The 24399-nt window shown below is 35.6% G+C and overlaps 2 protein-coding genes across 2 annotated transcripts; both read right to left on the bottom strand.

Moving 5' to 3' along the window:
* Positions 2297-3811, bottom strand: LOC18784285 (glucan endo-1,3-beta-glucosidase 4). Its single transcript, XM_007217332.2, has 3 exons — positions 3679-3811; positions 3132-3383; positions 2297-2696 (listed from the first exon to the last, which is right to left on the bottom strand). The coding sequence occupies exons 1-3, from the start codon at positions 3743-3745 to the stop codon at positions 2662-2664; spliced, it is 354 nt and encodes a 117-aa protein (XP_007217394.1). The 5' UTR covers positions 3746-3811; the 3' UTR covers positions 2297-2661.
* On the bottom strand, positions 6489-16469 carry LOC18783541 (histidine kinase 2). Its single transcript, XM_007217590.2, has 14 exons — positions 15257-16469; positions 14039-14302; positions 12982-13500; positions 12509-12784; positions 11742-11911; positions 11410-11622; positions 11129-11315; positions 10901-10952; positions 10582-10811; positions 10380-10478; positions 9344-10008; positions 8277-8780; positions 7306-7719; positions 6489-7065 (listed from the first exon to the last, which is right to left on the bottom strand). Exons 1-13 carry the CDS (start codon positions 15563-15565, stop codon positions 7470-7472), a joined length of 3738 nt encoding a protein of 1245 aa, XP_007217652.1. The 5' UTR covers positions 15566-16469; the 3' UTR covers positions 6489-7065; positions 7306-7469.

The following is a 24399-nucleotide window of genomic DNA, read 5'->3' as shown; positions in this document are numbered from 1 at the left end:
TTTGAAAGTAATAAGAAGATGAGGGCAGCAGAAATCTCACAAAATTCTTATTCTAGAAGAAGCATAAATTAATTGACGAATCAAAGAAGGATTATTTGGGTCACCCCAGAAGAATTTCAGGCCTTTGAATCCCATGTATCGATGTTTAAGTGATTATTCTCAGCCTTAAACATATATATGTTTAATTTGCAGAATCAAAATCTAATTAAAAGGGAATCTTGTTGCTTCCTTGTCCCCTCTAAGTGAGTGTACCTAATGGCCCACATTCTTATCTTCAGTCACCCTTTCTCGATGCCCCATTTGGCATTTTGTGTTTGTCCACAGAGAGAGAGAGAGAGAGAGAGAGAGAGAGAGAGCGCTTGAGTTGTATTTTGCTTCAAGTAAGCATCGCTTATGGCTTAAGTGAAAAGGACCTGTAATCTTCTCAAATGGTTTTCTTGTTGTGCTTTCATCGTTTGCATCCATTAAATTGAACAAGTAGACAGTGATTTATGTATATACATATACATATATAATACACACATAATATGACTTCAAGAGTGGGAATTTATTTTAACGAAACGTGGGAGAATCGTTCAACTCTCTCTCGTGCAAATTGAGATTCCGTTTTTAAAATGAGAAAACGTGGACCTTTACATGCAACATTATCTCGCATTCATGATCATGTACTATTTTTTTCTCAAACCTGAAAAAAAAAAAAAAAATGCTCCTTACTTATACACAATTCTAAAAAATGTTTAAGCAAGACATGTAAACATAAACTCTCATAGAAGCAAAAGTAATCAACACTTTCTTGAAGTGAATCATGTTCTGTCTAACATGGTAATGGTGGACCCCAACCACATACCTAGCTAGCAGGCTAGCAAGCTAGTTTTGGGTGGAGGAAGCTCCTATAGTTTTGGAATAATTCCTCAACATTTTGCAATAGAAAACTTGGTTGGAATGGGATAAACAGTTGAGCATCACCCATAAATCAAGTCAACTAATCAAAAGCTAAAGCAAATCTTCGAGCAAAATCATGAAGTCCATTAATTTTCACATGATAAATTACGTAAGAGCATGGTCATTTCCAATTAAAAAGAGAAGACTATACAGTCAATCATTCACGTATTTTATGATTAATTTTTAACTATGTATATGTAATGGTCGTATTTCATCAACAATCAGAAATTGAACTTGTACAAAACCCTTATTGCTAGTCCCTACTAGAATGGTCCATGTCCCTATCTTAATTTTGCAAAGTTCTATGAAGCAAGCAAATGAGCGAACCAAAGCCATAATGCAACCTTGACTTTGTGTGTACATTCCCTATCATCACGCCGACCATGTCACGGCTTTTGGGAGACTGACAGCACCAAAATTTCTGCCTTTGCATTTTTTCAGATTTTGTCCTCATCTTCCCCAAAGTAGCAGGCCTTGGGTTTGCGAACTCAAAATTGGGTCCAAACCCTAATTCTGTTTTGCATTTTGGGTCACATGTAGGCCCCTCTTGCCACCCTTTTCGATTTGCCAACACCCTTCTACTGATTATCTGTCTATATTTTTGGACCCAGTTGTTGCATTATAATACTCAATTGCTTGAGCTCTTTAACTTTTTAATTGTTCATGGATAACATGTTTCATAATCGTCTTGATGCAGAAGAAAGTAATGAACATGAAATTTGCATGTGTGAATTAGCGATAGTTTAAACTATAAGGAAAGGAGATTTCTCACACACACACTACTAAGATGTAATAGAATTTGAATTTGAAACCACTAATTTTTAAGTGAATGTCCTTTTCTAATGGGTTAGACCCCGTTAACTTGCATGCGTGAATGAAAATTTTTTTTACCAAAAAAAAAAGAGTTTTGAGTTATATTTTTTTGGTTGTCAGAATACAGAAAGCAACAGTCCAACCTCAGATAGAAAAGCCCAGTATGCTAGTGAGAGCCTGACAACTAAGAAGTTAAGAAGATGATCAAATAGGCCCAATAAGAACCAAAAATCCTGACACGTTGAGGAGCCCCAAAGCCCACATGAGAATTCACAGAAGCTCGACCTCTAACAAAGGATGTCACTGCTCTGAAATGTGCATTCAAACAGAGGTCTTACCATATTATACTCTGAAAGAAAAGGGCTCATGTTCATAGAGGAGTTACTATATAATCATTCATGCTTTTGATCCGGGATGAAATGTATTATCGACAAAGGAGAAAATACTTACCTATTCTATTCCCGTTTCACAATCTCTCCTCTCTCTATTTCTTTCCTTGCGTGATTAGTCACGAAAGTGAGATAAAAACGGAACAACAATGTAACTAGGATAGGCAAGTTCCTCCCCGATTATGTGTTCGAGTAAAAGAGCATCAGATTCTAGTCCAACAAATGAAAGACCAGGACACCAAATTCAACTGAAATAAAAACATTACCACCCACAGCCACAGGCATCACATCTGTTTTATGGTGATGGAAAGCTGAAGTATAATATAACTAGAGACAAAAATGAACTCTCACTTAGATTTTCTGAGCAAGCTTACAATTGAAGGCACAGCAAAAAAAAAAAGTGTTACTCTGCTACTGCCAACTAGTACAATTTCTGCAGGACTGTATGCTCCCATAACAGCAAATCTCTACTTTAAAATTTGATGATGGGCATCTGGGATCTTGCATTTCCTTTGAATTAGGGAATAAACTCATAGTGGCAAGAGGCATGACCTGCAAGCAAACATTTTGAAAAATGACTATTATATCCTTACATCAACTATGCAAGTAGTGCACATGTGATCTGCAGTGTATTTTCAGACACATCACAAAGCAAACAAGTTTTAGTAGATCCCATGTGAATTATGGTCACATTCTTTTTGGCGTGATCAAAGGAAAAAAGAAAAAAGAAAAAAGAAAAGAAATATATGGCCTGTCCAACAACTCAAGCCCAGCTGTTGAAAGCTACTTCATATGTTCTCTAAGAAGTAAAAAAAAGGCAAATCCAAATCTCACATGGCCAACCCACCAACACTTTCTCCACTCAAAGAACATGTGATCAATCATGGGTTTATGCTAAAAGTAGAAAATTCTGTGTAAAACACAATGTGATTGTTCATGACTGTTCATGGGTTTATGCTAAAAACAGAGAAATTTTGAAGGACTTACTGGGATCAAGCTCTGTAATGAGAGCAGCAGCCTTGAAGTAGCAAGATCCACCTTTGTGTTTGAACTTCTGAAAGTAGCTGTTGAAGGCATAGGAAGCATGGTCTTTGAGAGTGTTTGGGAAGTAGCAAGGTTGGTTCACCTGAATTTTGCTGCAATCTGCTCCTCCTCCTCCACAAGCCCAATCCATTGCTGCCTGCAACTCATCATCCGGGGTCTGTTCGTCGGCTACACACCATTGCTCAAACTCCGCACCTGATCAATGTAACGCATTACGCGTACACATTAAAAACAAGTACTGTATGCTTGCTGGAAAAGAGCATTATTTTGTTCTTACTTATTAGAGAGTCATAATTAGCGAAGAGCAAAAATGTTAGAAGAATTAACATTCTAGTGCTCAGCCTAAATTTGAGTGCTGTAAATTGCTCAGCATGCCTTGCCACATAAGCATGTGAGTTCATTATCTTTAGCATATAAGATAAGAAGCTTATACACTGATTATATGTATGTATGGGCTTGGAACTCAGAAAACTTCTTATGGTTTGTTTACCTGATTTGGGTGGAGCAAGTGAGAGACAGAGCAGAGCAAGAATTAGCCATATCAGAACCGTCGACATATGAGAGAGAGAGAGAGAGAGGTTTCAGTATGGATGGCTTATCCAAATGAAAATGTCATGGCCCGAGCCACCAATATATAGAATTAGAATGTGAAGTGTAAAACTTGGAAAATTGGTGCTTTTGAAGATCTCTATTATTAATAAATTAAGGAGTTGCCAGTGCATCTTGAAGAGGGTTTTGGATCATGGGCACCGTTTGTTTTCTTGATATTTACGTTTCTTTTTAGACATTATCGTAATATTTACGTTTCTTTTAAATCGTTGATTAGTATCAAATCCCGGTATTTGTTGTTTTAGCAACTGCATTAAAGGCTAGTTTGGTATTGCTGTGCTTTAAAAAAAAAAAAAATTTTGCTATGCTGCAAGAATAAACAGCTAGACATTTGGTTAACTGTATTTGAAAAAGTGTTGTGAACAGTCAAAGTGTTTGATAAATTTTTATCAGAAGTGTTTTTAGTATGTATGTAACCTAAAAAATAAAAAATAAAGGCAAAATTGTAGCAATGTTCTCTCAAATAAGGCCCCACTTTAGTTTTCATTTTTCAATCCCAAAAATTGTTATGATCGTCCTTTATTTAGATATTGCATTACATTAGTAGTATTTTCGTTAATTCTGTTAAATTTTCTGTCAAAATTAAGGACAAATTAAGAAATTCATATAAAATTTTAGGGGTAAATTAGACTCAAATTATTAGATTACAGGGCACTCGCAGAAAGGGAGAGTGGGAAGGAGGAAGGAGACAAAGCCATTTTCTTTTTCTTTTCTTTTTTTCTCTTTTTCTTAGGGGTGGGTTTGTGATTTTTGGTAGACCCCAATCGGCAGCAGATAGGGGACAATGACTCTTTGTGTTGATAAAAAAGAAAAAGAAAAAAAAAGTGGATTTTGTTGATGGTATATTGTGGTTGTTCTTGCGTTCTGGAGCCTCTATGACTTGGCATTTGGTTCTGTATTGCAGGAAATTGAGAGAGAGGTCTTTATTTGAGGGAGGGGGTAATGGCAGTGGTTGGTTCAGAACTTGCTGGGTGGGATCATCATTCAGCCTGTTAGAAGATTTTTATTTATTTATTTATTTAAAAAGGCGTTTAAACATCTCCTTTCAGATCTTGCACCACTTCTCGCTCGGGTTAAGCAAAGTGGTCGAAAAATACGGCAGCTAAGCTCTGCTCGCGCAAGGTGCTGCTAGTGTTTGTCATTCGGCTAGGTTGGGTCAGCTTGACATGAAATTTTTGGGTTTGGGCCAAGTTTTGCGGATTTTTTTAATTTTTCGGGTTAGACTGAGGTTTCAAATGTCAAGACCCGAGCCTGCCCATTAGGTCATGCCTAAACGGTCTTGGCGGGCGAGGCCGCCCAAAAATCAAGACATGTGAAAGTGGCATGTACCTTGAGGATCCCAAAAAATATAACACCTAGATCCGAGAGCTATACTCTCAAGATTCCCAAAATACACTAGGCCTTTTAATTAAATAAAATATGTTGGATCATAGTTGTAAATAACAATAGAAAAATGGATATAACCAATAACCTAAAAAGTTATTTTTCAAACCGTACAAATTAAATATACACTAACCATCCATAATTTATACAGATGACGGAAATGAACAAGAAGTACACTCAGCTATGAGGAGAGGAAATCATGACCTATCAGAGATGATGAGGTACATGAACCAAAGTGTTGACAGGTTTAGAAATAACACCAAGTGACACTCAATGATGGTAATCTACATGAAAAAGTATGAGTGAGTATCACATACGTTCATCTGCCCAACATGAGGGCTCCTGACCAAATTTGTAAATAGATAATGAAATAACATAATAGTAAGCTCAAATCTCATGTGTGTCACATCATCATTTAACGAATTTTCTGACAACAAGACAACAAAAAGGAAAAATTAAGGATTAACTATAGTAAACCCCCCAAATTATGGGAGGTCATTACAAACGCATATTCAACGTTTATTAACCCGTTTGACCGATACACAAACTTCACAAAACCTTTCAAAATACCCCATCTGTTAGTCAACCGTTAATAAGTCTGGTAAATTCTGACTTTCCAAACACGGATCCCATGTTTTTGCTCACGTGGGCTCTATGAAGATTAAAATTACTAAAAGATTATTTTATTTTTAAATTTTTAAAATTTTTTCTAAACCCAGTTTTGGTTTTATTCTAAACCCAGATCCCAAATTTGGTATGAGACAGAGGCGGAGAGATAGAGAAGGAGGCTGGGGGCGGTGGAGAGCTGAGATGGCATTTTGAGTTGAGCTCACAGAAGGAGAAATTTTAATATATTTGTTTTTTAACATTTTAAATTATTTTAAAAGAAAATAGTACTTAACTAATTTTTTGGTCTACATTGAGGCCAAGTGAGCAAAAAAATTAGGGGGAATTCACTATTATACAAAGACCCAAATTATAAAAACACCATATACGATGGACGTTAAAAACACACCTAAAACTCATTTACAACATAACAAAGAGGCTTTTAACTTTTTATAAATTACAAAACTGCCATCGATTTTTTAAAACAAGCCCAACCCCAAAATATCATAAAAAATCCAAAACACTCAATACAGCTAAAAGTAATTTAATAATCAAAATTAAATTCAAAAAGATCAACTATCATTTTTTTGGGTTTTTTGTAAATTTATTTGTGGAAATTAAATGATGTAAGGTATCATTAGTGCTAAAAACATGTATATAATTAAATATCTCAAGAATTAATAAGGCTGGAAGATAAGTTACTGACAATATCAACTGAGCAAGCAATTCTGCATTCACTGATACTGATAGTAAAAGAATATGTTACATTTAGTGTACACTGAAGATAACCCTACAACATTATCTTCATTACATAATATCAACAGTAATGTCCTAGAAAGAATTTCAACAAAAACATGCTACCACAATGCCAGACTAACTCTTAGGTACACAAGTTCTCTAACTCCGATTATCACCATCTTTCGTGTTTTGTTCGATCTCCCTCAATGTGTCGACAAGAAATGTAATGAAATAATGTCAAAGCAGCCATCATCAACTCATCAGAGGTACAAAAAAATGGATGGTTTTGGCATTATAACATTTTTGTTTCTGGCCAACCTACACCTACTCAATGGAGAATGTACAAATGAGTGAGGAAAAAATTCAAGGAAAAAGTGGAAGGCACTAATCTACAAACGAAGAGCAGAGGGTTATGTACAGAAGGCCATCAGCTATCTTCTTTTGCTTGGAAGAAGATCGTAAATATTGATCTGATGACAGCCAGTCTCCATGTATACACACATACAAGAACACATTGTCCATGGCCTGATGCTCAGTATTCCTGAAAGAAAAGAAAGAACGAGTTATGGTTATGGTTAAGAAATTTTTTTAAACAGTTGACATATTTTGATACTGTTTTTTATTCTATATTAAACCCTACTGCTCCCATCAGTGAGACTTATAATATAATAAAAAGAGGCATTTGTTGCAATGCATCATGCAGACTTGAGGCATTTGGTGCTTACATGCATGTCCCATGCCAAAAAACAACATGCAGTGAAGAAAAATGCTGAACAATTACCGCAGTTGGAAGACAGCAAAAATATGGATAGAATTAGTCTCAACCAGGTCATGGCAGGGCTGCTAAGAGCGCAGACACTCTAGCCATCAATCCCATAAAAACAGAGATCACTTGGCTGGGTGCCATGAAAAACGACATTCACGAATCATATGAGTCGCTCTCTATTAACCGGATTCAAAGAAACGTGCCACTGCTGAGTATAACTGTTCTTCTTCGAATGGCTTTGACACATAGTCATCCATCCCACACTTCATGCACTCTTCATTTGAAGCCTGAATCACATCAGCCGTCATAGCCAATATTGGCGTGTGCCAAGTTTGGACATTGCCAAACATCTCAATTGATGGTTCCTTGGATGCAATTTTCTCTTTTACCTCACTCTCCATACCACGGATCAGCCGAGTTGCTTCAAACCTGCACAATTTTAGACAGTATTAAACTACAATCAATACTCAAAATGGGATTATTATATCGGCAACCAGTCATCATAGATGCCCAATACCTAAAACATTCATTTTTAACCCATATCTTTTCCCTTCATACAAAATGATCATCTGGCATAGCAACCAATCATATTAATACAAGTGTGTAACAAAAATGTAGAACTCTCTGACCCAGGTGAGTGAACAAGATAGTATGAAGTTAAAATCTCAGAGACCCAATAACATAAACACTGTCCAATTTATTAGTACTTCCTAAACTTGAAGAATTAACATAGAAGAAACACCTAATATCAGCCACCAATTGACCAATAAGCAAGAAATTCTGGTTCTAAGTTACCAGCCAATACACTGAAAGTTGACCTCATTGATTCCAAGTGAGGCTGCCATCAGGTCTTCTATATGCTGTCAACCAGGAAAGGTGGTAGACCTATACTAGGATCCTTAGCTATGTAGGATCTGTACTCTAGCTTCCTTTGCATTCAAAGCTAAAACAAGAATTTGAAAATCAAGAGTGGGCAGATTGATTACCCATCCATTTCTGGCATTTGGAGATCCATAAAGCAAGCATCAAAATTGTGTGGTGGCTTAAGCATTAATAAAGCAGCCTTTCCGCTGTCCACACAGGTGACAATTGCTCCATACTTCTTTAAAGCACCTTCAGCCACTCTTCTGTTAACTGCATTGTCATCCACCACCAAAATTTTCTTCTCTCTCAGTAACTTTCCCAGAGTAGGTTTTTTAAGATTTAGAAGCCTCTTCTTACGACTTCCAAGGGCATCTTGGAAGCAAGCAATTATGACACTTAACCGAAGAGGCTTGATCAATACTTCATCTACAAGACCAGCAGATGTTAGTTCCTTGCATTCAGTAGGTGTAATGGATGTAGCCAAGAGAAATATCTTCGGAAGGTTTATGAGGGATTCCACGTTGTTGCTTTGTCTGTGCTCTTTAAGCGACTGACTGAATGTAAGACCAGTTTCTTTATCCCAAACATCTTTGTCGATAAGAACCATGGTCAACTGTGAGGAGAGACTGCACGCAAGACAGTTAACAATGCATCAGCAACATCAAACCCCTAGTTGCAAAGTTATTAGTAGAAAATTTACATTATTCAACTAAATAGAAGAAAAATCTTTTTGTCATGTTTATGGTAATTAGATGCTAGAGAAGAATATTAAAACCATGAGTATTGAATGATGTGTTTCAGGACTTAAAGGCAACTTCAAATATGTGATATACCCATTCTTAGCACTAATATTATAAATAAACCCTACATAATTGAATTTCTATAAACAAACCCCAAAAAAACCCAAAAAATGAAAGCTGGCTTTATTGAATTTAATATTGATTATTAAATTCCTTTGATGCCCTATTGAGTGTTTTGGGAATTTTTATGAGATTTTGGGTTGGGCTTGTTTTAAGAAATAGATGGCAGTTTCGTAATTTATAAGTTAAAAGCTTTTTTGTTATGTTGTAAATGGGCTTTGGGTGTGTTTCTAAAGCCCATTTTATAGGGGTATTTTTATAATTTGGGCCCCTATATTGGGTATATAGTGAATCTCCCTATAAACTATACTTGAAAAGGTAAAACTTACCTTGTCTTGCCAGAATTAGATAGATAAGAGCATGCTGATTCCAGACTGGAAGCTGTATCTACAAATATCCCCAACCTCTGCACATGGTATTTTGTGACCTCAGTTCGGATGATACTTTTATCTATTACCAATGCTCTCAGCCCTTCAAATTCTGAGACAGCTGGTTCATACTGTTGCCACTTTGTCTCTAGAGAACTTTTTTCTCCCTTTCCAAAAGATCCAGTAAATGAAAAGGTACTGCCAGTGCCAGGTTCACTCACAAAACCTATCTCCCCACTCATGAGATCTACCAGACGTTTGCTAATGCTCAATCCTATTCCAGTACCGCCATAAGTTCTAGAAGTTGAGCTATCAGCCTGCATAAAAGGTGTGAAAATGCGACTTTGTGCATCAAGAGGAATTCCTACACCAGTATCCTCAACTGTTACTAGTAATTTGATCATATCAGGTTCCTCCATTGTTGTGCTGCTTAATGCCTTAAAACATTCCCAGCTTTTCCATCTATCAACAACGGGAAAGCCACTCAATGTATTATAAGTTTTGTTTGAGATGTCTCCAACTAAATTCAAGCCTTGTCTTAAAACTTCGTCCATAACATCCGGTGGAGCCCTCACTTCATCTGCCAGATGCACCGAGACAAATATGTGTCCTTTGTCATGGGTGAACTTCAATTTAAACAAACAAACAGACAATTAGCACAACAGTTAAGTAATGAATGAAACCTGTAACATTTTTTATATGCGTAAAATACTACAAATTATGGATGGTTCTAAACATAACCATCCAATTGGCCTAAATTTTAGCATAATTCATGGAAACTGCGGACCTAACCATGTAAAAGTCCCAAATTCCCAATTATATTGTTTTATTTCTGACCTTTAGCATAATACAGAGTTTATTTGTGTTAAAGACCATCATAATCATATCAGTTATATCTTCAAGAGCATCTCAAATAGCACCTTGTAGTCTTTCATTTCAATTTAGGGAAAGAAAAAGGGAAGTTATCTGCAAACAAGTATTAAGAAGCTTATCTAACCTTAATTGAATTCCCAACAAGATTTGTAATTATCTGCCGAAGGCGTCCAGGATCCCCGATGACAACCTCAGGTACCATATTGGAGACATACACAGCCAACTTTTCTCACCCCAAACAAAACCCAAAACCACAAGAGCTGGTATCAGCAACCACAGAAGAAGAAATCAACTAAGAAGGTTATAATTAGTTTTTTTTTTTTTACCTCAATCCCTTTCTCATTAGATTTCCCAGACAAAAGCGATAGAACATTATCAAGCACTGAACGCAGATCAAAAGGTACGGTTTCAAGTTCCAGCCTGCCTGATTCGATTTTGGCCTGATCAAGAACCTCATTTATCAGTGATATCAGCTCTCTCCCACTAGCATGAGCAGTCTCAGCATAATCCTGTTGGTTCGGTTTTAGATCAGTGTCCATCAGCATTTGGAGCATGCCTGAATGTTGATTGAAATTATTATCAGATTATGTAATCTTCAAAGTTTTGCACAATACTAACTGTTTCACTAAAGAACTTCCCAATTACCTAAAACACCATTCATTGGTGTCCTGATCTCATGGGAAACAGTTGCAAGGAACTGCAAAAGAGAGAGATGTTCAGCCACAGGATGATACAGAAACATCGTGTAATATACAAATAAGTAAACAATTGAACAAATTTCTTTATTCTTTGGGGAGAGGGGACTAAGACTAAATATTTATGAGAAAACCTTCCAGTCATAGGAAATTCTTATTGCTAATAAACAAAATGTACCTGGGATTTGGCCACATCTGCAGCTTCTGCACGAACTTTGAGTTCCATCATCGCACAATAGTCTGCCTCCACTTTTGCTATTCGGCTTATGGCCGCATGAAAAATATGACCAACTAGCAAGGTAATGACTAGGACTCCCATTGATGCACTTACTGCTGTCAAAGGAAACGGACGTTTTTGCTTAAACCTGCAACCAAAAGAGAACTGTATTGGATTGGAGAAAAAAAATGCAATTCCACATATTTGGGCTGATATAAATTAATTGATGTATGAGATCTAACCTGCAGTGCATTTCATGCTTGCGTTGTGGATCACCAAAATCAAGATTGCTAATGTGCAACAGGCCAGTGTCAATAACATCAGTACCATACATGTTGACCGGAGCAGATGCATTAGTTGTATCATAAACATTCACAACAATTGTTTGCTTGCTGGCAAGTTGGTGCAGGAGCTTCTCCACCAGTGAAGGTACATCATAAGATGCACCTAGATACCTATTTATGAAAGCCCCATATAAAAACCAACTTCAACTTCTAGATACTAACACAAAATAATTCAAAAACACAAATCACGGCCATAAGAAATCAAGAAAAATCCATGGTTACAAATTTACCCCACAGTAGCTTGACTACGATGCTCTGACGTGGCATCTGGAGGCAAATCAGTATCATAGACAGCGAACGTGAGTACAACTCCCAGGTGATTGGATTTCAATAGCTTAAAGGGGGAAGTCAGTACTCCCTTTGCAGTTGCCCTTGCTCGCAAGATGTTCTCACGGTCTTCCTACATTGTATAATTAGTAACATTTCATATTAGATTATCAGAAAAGTTATTGGATATCAGAATATGCTTCTGCAAGAACAGCTTGTAGATGTAAATCTTTCCAAAGAAAACAAAATCTTGGCATCTGCTGATACCATATAGTCGGATCTCAACTGGTACATACACTTCTCAATCAAGAAGGCTGACTACAATTCAAAAATAACTGACCAGTATTAAGTAGGCCCACAAAAACCAAACAGTCTCGAGCATGCAAACAGGTGCATAAAAATGTCTTTTCAAAACCATATAACAATGCCAAAGTAACAGAATCAAAACATCATTGACCTTGGCACTTAGACACCCTAGTGACATCAATTATCACCATTGTCTTCAAATTTACCCAGAACACACCTAGTCATAATAAATAACTATATACAATGCATACAACTGGAGAAGATGTACTATCTCTGCCTTCTTGTAGGTCTCATTCGGCATGAAGGATAGCAATGCTTAGTCTGAGGCATATGGTACAGTTGAAGTGGCTAAGAAATAAAAAGTTAAAACAAAAGCAGAGAGAGAGAGAGAGTAATATGGAAGTCCAAAGCTAAAAAAGCAAACCTTTCCTGACATCATGTCAATAGAGACAATATGGGAGACAGTTTCTTGAGAAAATATCACAGGTGCATATTCATCTTGAATAGGGGCAGGGGCCAAGCTTTCTGGAAGAAAATCTTGGACTAGAGTCTGGTCCTCAGTTTCCATTTTTTTTATTGTCCATCCATGTTCCTTCTCAAATTGCTCCCTCTCAGCATGAGTAACTTTTAAAGCATAAGCAACACCACTAGTAAGGGGTCTCTCAAAAGCTGTTCTCTCTGTGTATTCACCAAATGTTTTCTGTGGAAAGAATAATGTACAAGGTTAAACACCGCTTCACAACCGCATAGCATTGCATAAGAGTAAAGTTACTCATTATATTTTCCTTTCCTTGTTCAATAAAATATAAATTCTCGAATTGCATCCTCAGAGTGCCTACTAAGCTGGGCATATCTAAGGGGATAAATGACTAACCTAAGTTAGTTATGAAAAATTACCTGATCAATTGCTGAGGGATGTTTCCCATGGTGAAAGGTGGAGACAAGAATAGCCAAAGCATGAACATGATTCAAGCTCACATTAAATTGATCCTGCAACATCCGTGCTCGTTCATCACACATGTTGGCAAGAGTTTCTTCTCTCCACAAAAAATCTCTTTCATTCAAGTGCCAAAATAACCAAAATGATGTAATGACTCCAAATACGAAAAATACTATTAGTAGATTCTTCCTCCACTTTCCAGCAACCTTAGGAGGACTTTGGGCTTGCTGTTGCTGTTTCTCTGGCTGCACCCTCCGAGCCAATGGCTGCTCTTGAACCATTTTAAGTTGCCAAGTAAATGGCCACTCATGAACGAGCTTTTGTTTTTGGTTCCTCCACAATTTCAAAGAAAAACCAGACATTTTGTAGATCAAGATCAATCCAACAAAAGCCCACCAATATCGTATTACCATGACGCAACGCATCTGAGAATCATCTTTTGCACACTCCACCGGAACCCCTGATCCGAAATTTTTCTAATCAAAGAAAAACAAACAAACAAAACATTTAGTTATTTTGTGCCATCTCTGATGAGTTTTGTTCCTTCCAGAATAGTAACATTGGTACAAATTATTTACATAGAGTTTGTACAGAGATAGAAAAGCCATCACCCACATGTTCACAGACTGAAACACAAGTTTGAATTTTAGTATACGTATTAGATACATGATCCTGGCATGGAATCATAGCAACAACTCAAATGGGAAAGAAGTTATGCAATTGTGACAGGAAGTTCCTTTACGAAATCTATCACAGTGCAATCTCCTCCATTTGATCATCAATCCTATTACACATAATTAGTTTTTCTCTTTTCCAATGTTTTAAAAAAGCCAGTCCAGACTGGCTCGTTAAACCTAATTAACACTTCCGTTTTTTTTTTTCCTTTGATGTGTTGGGAAAGGGGTTGATCATGATTCACACAAGTAGTCAGTATGCATATCATCTATGGTAACATTGGTATCTGAACTGTAACCATGACACATCCATGGTTCAATCTAAGCATCAAAGTTCTACCTTTTCACAAATCCTATTAGCTGAAATTGTAGACTGCGGAGTGCATGATACGGATTTGTCCTCCAGCAATGACAGGTGAAGCTCCCTGGGGATGTTCTCATCTTGAACCAGGCATTGGTCCCTGGCTTCTACATTTTCTGTGACCCATTTATGACGCTTCTGAAACTCCTGACTATCTGAACATAGCACCTTCAGAGCACAGGTAATGTCATCACTTAACGTCATTCCAGGTCCTGGTTCTTTGGTACATTCAAGGGATGCTATCTGCAATACATGGGGACTAATGAGAAGAAGTTGAAAAATGGGGACGTGTAAAAGCTTTTTCTTGTAACTATGTAGTTTTCTCCTCTTGATGCATAGAGACGGCTCAGGCACCTTACATATGATTGCTTAAAGTGACATGTTATCATCTGAACGGGAAAATAAATAGCGAAATCAACTGATCACAGTTAATATCCTTGCTACAAAAGTAGAACTATAGCATCGTAACATAATTCTATAACTCATAGTTGATACACAAATGTTTTGTGTTGCTTTACTTTTCCAGCATAACCTACAGATTTTGGTGGGCTGTTATAGTCTACATATGTGGAGTATTGAAGTACATTAGATTCATCGTTTTATAGCAGCTTAAAGTTTGGGAAAACCCAGTAATTCATTGTAAATCTTAAGGGGTAAAAAGAAGAATACTGAAGTGTACAGAGATACTTAGACCAAAAAAAAAGAAGTGTACAGAGAAACAGCTAGAAAATCCGTTGATTAAAGGGATTAATCCATCAAGCTATAACAAACATAAGAAGATACACACACCAATTTCTATCTCGTAGAGAATTAAGATTAACAAATTGACTTTAATCCAACTACAGGATATCCAAAAACCAGAAGAGAAAACAATTTCCTGAATTCAGTCTCGTGTCTTCCAAGTATTGCAATTCCTATCTTAATGTGAAATTATTTTACTCTTCACTCTGAAGTCAAACCGTATACAACTGAAAGATCATTTTAAGTGTGAAACTTGTTCTGGAAAGGAACACCATGTTGTACTTTAACACTAGTCTGTTCAGCCAAATTGATAAAACAAAACAAGGAGTTTTTAAAAGACAAGCACTTGCTTTAAGCACCCTCTACTACAAGGTACAAGCTGCAAATCAAACAAACAAAAGGAAAAAAAGAAGAAAATGCTTAAAGATGCAAGTTTAAGAGCTATGAATACAGCACCTGATCTGATTCGGAGAATAAGGAAGCTAAAGCAAGAAGCTGGTCCTTGCTGACATTGAAATGCTGCTGCAGGATCCGAGCCTTCCCTTCAGACATGTCTGGAGTCTTCTCTCTCATCCCCAAAGTTCCATCATTGAAACCCACGAAAAACCAAATAATTGTAATAAAACCTAAAAGTCCGAGAAGTAGAAGCTTCCTTCTCCATTTTCTGACACAATTAGGCCCATGCAAAGGCTCCGTTGCCTTATTCAACTTAAAATTACCAGGTAAAATGCCATTAAAGCCAGAGACCCTGAAATTCAGATACATGATACCAAAACACACCTATTTAACTTCACAAAGATCCTTGAAAGCTTGACAGAAACCTTCTTCCAGCTCCAGCAGGACAAGTCATGAAAACCAGACCACCAAGAAACCACAGAGTGAAATTCAAACAGATTTGCTGAAAACCCAGTATACTTTTCACCAGAACCAGCTCACTAAACTCGTCAAGAACAATGCTTTATGGCAAACCTTTGACAGAGACTCAACAAAGATGTGAAATTGCATGGAACCCACTTCAGGTTTCTAAAGCCCAACTCTCCAATTAACCACCAAATCCAGAAAAGGTAAGTGGTCCAGCTCCATTTCTCTCTCCAGACCTCCTCTGGTTTTCCACTTTCAAGTTCAATACTAAGTTCATGTCTTTACATCTGTGAAGCATGTAAAACCCATCAAAACCACACCTTTTCTGGAGAACACTGAAGGGTACTACCAATCATGCCAAACAACAAGCTGAAAGAAACCCCTGTTATTATTTGGGCAACCTGTGAGGAAATCATTAAGGAGATAAGAGAAAGAATTGGCCTTTTCCTATATCAGGCTCTTTCTACCACCCACACTTCTGTGCAACCAAAAAGAAGCATCCTGAGTGATACATTTTCAAAGAAAAAGCCTGAACCCAAAAATAAAAAGAAAAGAAAAAAAGGATTGGACCGGAGTTGGTTTCCATAAAATTCCAACTGGAATCAATTATCAGAGTGAGAAAAAAAAAAATACATGTGCCCCTCTTCTTCTTTTCTTTTCTAACCCCACACTCTCTTATTCTCTCTCTTCAGTTTTGGTGTCCAGCATTTGATCTGAGGGGCACATCATTATCTCATCATCTAGTGGGGGAAGGTTAAGCAAAAGCAAACAAAACCCAATATCAAAATTACCCACAATACATAATAACCAGAGCTTTTCCAATTTTCTAATTTTTTTTAAGCTTGATTTATTAATTTTCCTTCATTTTTCTGCTCTGGGCCTCTTTTACTTTTGTAATAGTTGAAAGAGACTGCAGCATTCAGTGTTTAAGATGGTGTATCTGCCCCCCTGCTGCAATGCAGGTATACGGACGTACAGGTGTGGGAGAGAGAGAGAGAAAGGTGTGTTTTTTTATTCAGTAAATATAGGCAATGAAGAGGAGAGGCTTCCACCCAGGCTTCAGTTTCTTTCTTCTTTCCTTGCTTCTTATTTTTTTCTTTTCCAGAGAGAAAATGACAGACAACAAAAATAAATTTTGAAATTTAGATCTCAACTAATGTTGGAGTATTGTTTATTTTACTATTGTTTTGTGTTACCACCCACATTATTTGCTGATAAAAAGATATGAAGATAAATAAATAAATAAATTTCTTTTTTTGTGTCTAGTATTTTACCACACATAAACAAAAAAATCGGCAATTACTCGGGAACTGAGTTAATGGGTACATGTGTCAAGATTCTTAATCTGCAATTGTGTTTCGAAGATATATTTAATGATGGGGGCATCTATGAATATGTGTGTCGGCTATATACCTTACCCTCCAATGTAATATAATGGAATAAATTCATTATGAAAATGCACAAGCAATAGGACTAAATTAAAACCAGTGTTTAAAGTAATCACTTAAATTAAAACCATGATTAGTTTGACCTTCATTTGGGAGTTTTTATATTCATGCTTAAGAATTAATAAGTCTCTACATAAATTTGGGACACAACTCAACCAAACCAAGCCATCAAACTCAAACATTGTACAAACTCTTTCCCCAACTTTTTTTGTCCTTACATTGTACTACTTTTTATTTCAAGTGGGCATATGTTATTTGTCAAGCATTGACCTTTGCCCATTTTACCTTTCTTTTTTCACCTTTGTATTTTTTTCTTCTTTTGGCTCCATTGTAAAAATTATTACACTTTCCTAGGCTTAGTTTGATTTGGAATAGAAATTGTTGTAGGCTCATCCATCTTTTATATATACATATATATATAAACAAAATTTTGAATTTTGTAAATCACATGTTCTCTCATAATTAGTATATATGTGTTGATTATAAGGAACTTGTAACTCAAGTGGTTAAGAGAATTTATCATTGCACCTAATGTCCTAGATTCGATTCTCCCCTACTCAATATATGCATTTATTCTCTTATCCGGATGTCGTGCGGATGCCATTATAAATAAGAAGGAAAGCAGAAAGAGGTAATAGAAAATAGATGACGTCTGCATAGGATATGTATTTTATTGATTAAGAGATATATTTTGCATTATGGGGGATGATGGGGAGCTAGGTAAAGGTAGATTTAAATTTAAATATCCTTGTGAAAAAATAAAATTAAGAAAGAAGAAGAGAGATGCTTGAAGCCACTTTGACATAATGGCATCAAGTGCTCCACTGTTTTTATCTTCTCCACTTTTCTTTTTAACTTGTTAGTGATAGAAACTACCAAGTACATATCCAAGAAATGCCTCATTCTATGGGCCACATTAAGCAACAAGTTTTAAGGCTCAATAATTACTTTATCCAGTTGGACTTTAGACCCACCACTATGTGTGTATTCTTCTTCCAATGAAGATTTACTTTGATGGCCATTCATTTTAATGATTTTTAACTCCTCATTTCTCACTTTTTTCCTAGGTAAGCTAAAACTTATGTGAGGGGGAGAGAGAGAGATATTGGACTGTTTTTTAATCATATGACAACTGTTTTTATATATCATACATTGCACAATGCATTAGCAAAAGAACAACAAAAAAAAGCATTATTATACAAATGGCATATTCTTGTCTAGATTGTAACCTTTTTTACTTATTTATGTGGATTTTTAGACTTATCTTGCACCTTAAACAAGAGAGAAAGGGACAACTTCAGATACCAATACAACTTTTAGGTCTTGACCCCCCCAAAAAAAAAAAAAAAACTTTTAGGTAAGGCTGATGAGGATTAAAAAAAAAAATCTCTTTATTCTGCCGTATTTATAGATCACATACAAAATTTTGTTAAATTTGTGGTTAGGAAATCTTGTATGAAATCATTTTAGAGAATTTAATTTAATTTATTCAAAATTTGCTCATATTATTTCTAATTTTGAATTTCTTTTTAATATGGGTGCCTTTTAAAAAAACAGAAAAAATTTAATTTAATATGGGTATTTGCTTTTTCTGGTTGTGCAACCAAACATGGTCTTAGCGGCGTGCTAGGCGCCAAACTCCAAATCCTCGGCTCCGATTTAGAGCTCAGATCCTCGAGAGTCGTGACGAAATTAAGTGGGGGCCACGACAGCTGCTTCTGACAAATTAACGTTACCATCTTTTCCAACTTTTGCCGCACATTATAAAAACCCACAAGAAAAAACCCGGGAAAGAATCTGAGGCCGACACGTCAACAACGTGGGGTGGGCGGGTCCCACTGAACGTCTCTGTTCGGTTATAACTTAAAACCGTATATGTGGCCAAGGCTTACCCGACAGACAAACCCCATTTACTACCCGACAAAATCTACAACACGTTTCGGTTTTTTTCCCCCCTCTGTTTGAAATTACCAGGCAGGCCTCCCTCGTCTCTACTTATTTTGGGGAGACAAAATCTCGTGACTGTTGTTTTCGCGAAAACATGATGGGCAATTTCGTAACTTGGGCTATGAGTATGAGAGTGTTCAAAGCCATGTGTCTGTTGCGCTAAAAACAAATCAGAATAGAAGATGATGTTGACTTTGAGTTTAAAATATTTTTTGTCTATTTAAAAATATTGAGGCAAGTTTACGCTTTAGCTATATATTATTACTTTTTAAATGAAAAATACTTCATTCTTTTGTATGAGTGAGCTCGTAAATTCTTGTTAATATGAGTGTGACATGTGTGTAATTTTTTTTTGGATGTGTTTTTGATGAATTATTTTTGTATATATGTTAAATTATGATTCGTAGGAAGAATGAGCATCTTCTTACAGGGAATGAGGTAAGTAGTATTTTTTTTAAAAGGCCACATCATATGAATATTTCTGACAATATGATTGAAGCTAGATATATTATGATAGAGATAAACATCTAGTTGTATACTACCACCGATAATAGGTAAGAAAATTGTTTGCTTGGGTTGAGTTGATATTGTCGTTTGAGCTCAATTAATGAATTCTGTTAACATGAACTCACAGAGTTATTTCAAAAGTAAGTTTCGAGTTGAATATGAATTAGAAATTCGAGTTGAGTATGTTGAGTTTATTTTTTAATACACTTAATTCGTCGTATGCCTTTAGCGTTTCTTTATTCTCATAGTGGATTTTGTGGTATAGGTGTTCTAGAGTTTAAAATGATTGAACTTGTGGCTGTGTATGTGTATGGCATGAATAAATGTGTGCACTTTTTATCCCATGTCCCACTATTGATAATTTGATAGCAATGGCAATGTCACTTTGGGAAAGCCACATCCCCATGCTTTGCCTTTGGCCAAAAGGAAGCCAAGAGAAGAAGGTAGGTAACACACTTTCTCAAGCATCTCCCTACTTCACCAATAATGGAACCAAACCCAAAAAATACAGTCAAGAATTTATGAGAAGGGGAAGCTCCACAAGTTTCTTCTTGCTGAGATGGGATGATGCTTAATTAGTTTGGTGGCAGCAGAGAATAAAAAACTTTAGCAATATCCAATTAATGATGCAAATTTGAAAATATATATATGTCTTAGAAAGGTATTTTTGTAGGTCGATCTACTTTTGTGTGGCATGTGACGGCAGATGCATGGTGGGGTAGATTACCCACACACACAAAAAAAAAAAAAGAGAAAAAAAAAAGGTTTTGCAGTAGCATGAATGTTAATCATGATCCATAATACAAAATTAGGTTATCTTTAAAATTATTTAGACTTTAAGCTAAAAAGATGTCTGAAAGCACTAAAAACAGTATCCACTTTAAATTAAGTCCAAAAAAATCATAGCCGTTGCTTTCTTTGTAGATAGTATAGATAGTAGATAGTATAGGTATAGCCGCACTTTACCGTCCACCAAAATATTTATTAAAAGCTCTCCTCTTCTCCAACCTCCATGTTTGCTTCAAAAGGCATGGAATTAATTTAGGTGACCAACAGCTACCAGGGAACATGCTAATTAAGATTAGAGAATTTTTCTGGGTTTTTTTTTTTTTTTTGGGTGTGAGTTGTACAAAAATTGAAGGGAAGGATCCAATATAGGTGCTTAGGGGAGTGTATTTAATTAAAATTTTATGTGCTTTTGATGGGTTTTAATTATTTTGCAGGTGGAGAGGGTGATGGCAAAGCTGAATTTGGGTCATGTTCAACATGATGTTACTTGTGTGTGTTTGAGATAACATTAAAATGGTTTGCACCCTTGGACTCGAAGGAAAAATGCAAAAGAAAAGGGACAAATAAGGATGCTTCTTTGAACAAATAAACACCCAAATCCAACCATGAAAATAAAAATGAATTGGCCAACGGGGTCTAACTCAATGAAAAAGAATCTTGACTTACATTTTGGTATTGTGTGTGTGAGAAACCTCATTGACTGCAACATGCTAAATCAGCAAACAAAGAAAAATGGTTCTCTTTGGAATTATAACTGCATAAAATGCTATGAAATAAGGAGCTCATATGTCAACATTTCAATTTTATAATGAAAATATAACTAAAAATTGTATATTGGGAAGCCTCACATTCCAAATGCACTCTAATAGTATTCAATTTCTTAGTTTATGTAATCACAAACCCCTTAGGGTTTTTTAATGTGCCTTTGTTTGTTTGTTTGTTTACTCATTTTTCAATCATTAATTTTAGTTGTCTCCAAAACCATTCAAAGTCTTCCAACAACTCAAATGATAATCTGATAAGAAACAAAAATAAAATAAAATAAATAAAATGATAGTCTGATAAAATAAATACCATGGCTTACCTACCTACCTATATCTATATATATGTCACCCATGCATGGTTATATAGTCTTATAGAAATCCATAACTGTTCCTTTCCTCTTCCCAATTGATGGCATGTCCCAATTAATTTACAATAAGTTGCTCTGTCCATTGAAACTTGAAAGAACATCTAGAATACAATAATGAGCATGATGTTTGTAGTTTAAGGGATCAAGGGCCGTTATTCTTGCATCATTGATTCTGTGAATTCTTTTTTTATTTTATTTTAAATATCGTTTGTATAAAAATAAGAACAATTAAGTGACGTTCTCTATGTCATGTTTCAAAGGAAGATTAATAGCAGTGCGGTTGGTTTTTCTTTTTGACAGCGTTATTTTAGTTTGTTATTTTGGTTTATTTTGTTCAATAAATTCCAGAAACTTGATGAGTTTTCTGTGTTTTTTCTTTTATGATTTCAGAAACTTAGTTGAGTTTGATGGGTGTTCTTAATCTCTCTATAAAAGTCATGCCGGTTAGCTGCTAGTTTTTGTCCTTAATGTCATTAGACTAAATTCGGAAAAATTATGGCGGTTGAGGGGATTATAGAAAAATTACTTTCGAGAGTAATTGTCTCTAGATGCTTTAAGCTTTTCGGCTGGCTCAAGTCAGTGGAGAAGTTTTATTCAAGTCTGTCATATTATTATTGGGATGGCTCCCTTTACGGTCTTTGTAATGTTATTCCTATTGATTTAATAAAATTACATCGTCTTTTATAAAGAAAATAATAATAATAATAATGATAATCCTACATTCACGTTATAGCATGGGCAGATTAGCGGAATTATATGATGTATCCTTGCAATTATTTTAACTGCGCGGAATTATTAATTTTGAAATGACTTTCATTTGAGGAATTGATGATTAATACAGGGTTTCCCATGAAAAGGAATGTCCGAATAGCTTCCATAAAATGCATATTGTCCTAATTTTCACGTTACAGCCAGCCAAGCCAAAGGTTCACAACTATAATTAAAGCTATTATCAATAATGTTTGATTTATTTATTAACTTTGGAAGAATTATTTTATCAACAAGAATAATTTTAAGAGTTTTTTTAATTTAAACTTCACATTTTTCTTTGTTCACCACAATACTTAAATCATTAAGCTCTTAAGTTTTTATTGTGTTAAAAGACAAAAAAGGTCATCAAACTTAATACTTCATATTAAGTTTTAGAAAAACACAAACTCCGTTACTCTTCTCTTTTAATCCAAGAAACCTACTGCACTCTCACATTCTCTTCACAAACCCTAAATACGGAAAATCATAGTCAAACAAACAAATGAGAAATAATAATAATAATCATCATCATAATCAAAGAAACAAAACTTGAGGAAAAAAAACCAGACCTTGACTGCGAAGCAAAGAAACAGTATTTGCCTAAACCTTTGATTGATATATAATCTGGAAATTGCCACATGGGTTTGCTTTGTTGAACAAGAAAATAATTTTTTTTAAATAATAAAAATAAAAATAAAATAATGCTGCTATACATTTGATAACAGTGTTTTTATTTTTTTTTATTTTTTATTAATTATATTTTAAAGTAATATGAGGTTAAGGTGAACTTAGAGTGGTGAGAGGCAAGATAGCGGGTGTGGGGTGTGAGGTGTGACATTGATGAGTTTATTTTATTTTATTTTTTCTGCTGGGCGTGTATTGTAGGGGTAGTTTGGGAATATATTGGAATTTTCTTAAAAAGTGTGAAATTTTTGAATTAAAAATTGGGGTAAACAAAGAGAAGTGTAGTGTTTAAATAAAAAAACTCTAACTTTAAACCAACAATCATCAAGAGTATAATTTATTTATTTTTATAAATATTTTAATCATGCATCGCTTTTCTGGTGAAAACCATATCCATTAGGCAGCAGGTAACTTAACATTTGCAATATCTTCTTCTGGAGAAAAAAAAAAAAATCTGTTGCACAGCCATATCATGTAATTAGGTTGAAATGGCATGATTAGCCACTCAAACAATGTCATTTATTTAAAAATTGAGACGAAACTCACTAGCTTCAAATAGATTACCTTCAAAGATTAATATCACTTCAAACATGATGACATGGTATAATGATTTTACAAAATCTTTCGTTAAATTGAAAGTCACGAAAATAATGTTAATGCGAGCCGCAATAAGGTGGAAGAATTAGCTACTTATTGTACTTATAGTTAGTACACACTACCAGGTAGAAGGTGACAAGCCTATTTGGGATAGTTGAAAAAATCCTAGCCGCTTTCTCTCTTTGTGAGTTCTAAAGGAAAAATTCCATAGAAGGGGGAGGAGGAAGAAGCGTCACTGCCTCTCCTCCCCCTCCTCTCTTCTCGTCTTTTCCTTTTAGGTTAGTGAATAAGTCCACTGAGGCGTTTTGAATAAGAAGTCTCTTGTGGTGATTTCTTCTAAGCCATGCTCAGATTGAAGTTCATCACCACCCATTTTAGGCTATGTTCTCAATCCAATCATTCTCCCAAAATCCGCTCTCTAACACTGCTCATGTTCTCTTTTGGTTATACATCGTCTTTGACTGAGGTTGCTGCAAATCACTCAATTGTTCTTTGGCATGATTCTTGTTTTCGTTTATCTGTTTGCTATTTTGCGCATGTCTCGAGCATGCAATTTGCTCTAATTTGGTATTAACAATTTATCGAAGTAGTTTCCATTTATTAATGTTGATATATGACCATAATAATAGCTTTAAAAAGTCTTTCATTTGTATGTGATGTTAATGTTGAAAGGCAACCAGTCCATTTTGGGTCATTCTCACGCATGATGTTTGCTCTTCTTATCTTTGCTCTATTATAATATTGAGTTTGAAAGATTGCAATCTCCAATTCTGTCCTCAACAAATTGGACCTATATATTCTTTGGTCAAACTTAAGCTTCAAATTCAAACTTTGTAATGCAGCCAAATTGATGTTCAAAGCTTGATATTTACTTAAGCAGAAGA

The sequence above is a fragment of the Prunus persica genome, chromosome G3 (assembly GCF_000346465.2).
Source record: "Prunus persica cultivar Lovell chromosome G3, Prunus_persica_NCBIv2, whole genome shotgun sequence".
In the NCBI taxonomy this organism is placed as follows: Eukaryota; Viridiplantae; Streptophyta; class Magnoliopsida; order Rosales; family Rosaceae; genus Prunus; species Prunus persica.
This window is presented reverse-complemented; position numbering and strand designations above follow the sequence as displayed.

Excerpts from the sequence above, each read along its gene's own strand:
- LOC18783541 (XM_007217590.2), bottom strand. The coding sequence starts at position 15,565 with ATGTATCTGAATTTCAGGGTCTCTGGCTTTAATGGCATTTTACCTGGT. Across the intron at positions 13,501-14,038 it reads CTAATAGGATTTGTGAAAAG|AAAAATTTCGGATCAGGGGT; the intron begins GTAGAACTTTGA and ends TTCTTTGATTAG. Across the intron at positions 10,009-10,379 it reads TTGTTGGGAATTCAATTAAG|TTCACCCATGACAAAGGACA; the intron begins GTTAGATAAGCT and ends TTTAAATTGAAG.
- LOC18784285 (XM_007217332.2), bottom strand. The coding sequence starts at position 3,745 with ATGTCGACGGTTCTGATATGGCTAATTCTTGCTCTGCTCTGTCTCTCA. Across the intron at positions 3,384-3,678 it reads ACTTGCTCCACCCAAATCAG|GTGCGGAGTTTGAGCAATGG; the intron begins GTAAACAAACCA and ends TACATTGATCAG. Across the intron at positions 2,697-3,131 it reads CATTACAGAGCTTGATCCCA|GTCATGCCTCTTGCCACTAT; the intron begins GTAAGTCCTTCA and ends GTTTGCTTGCAG.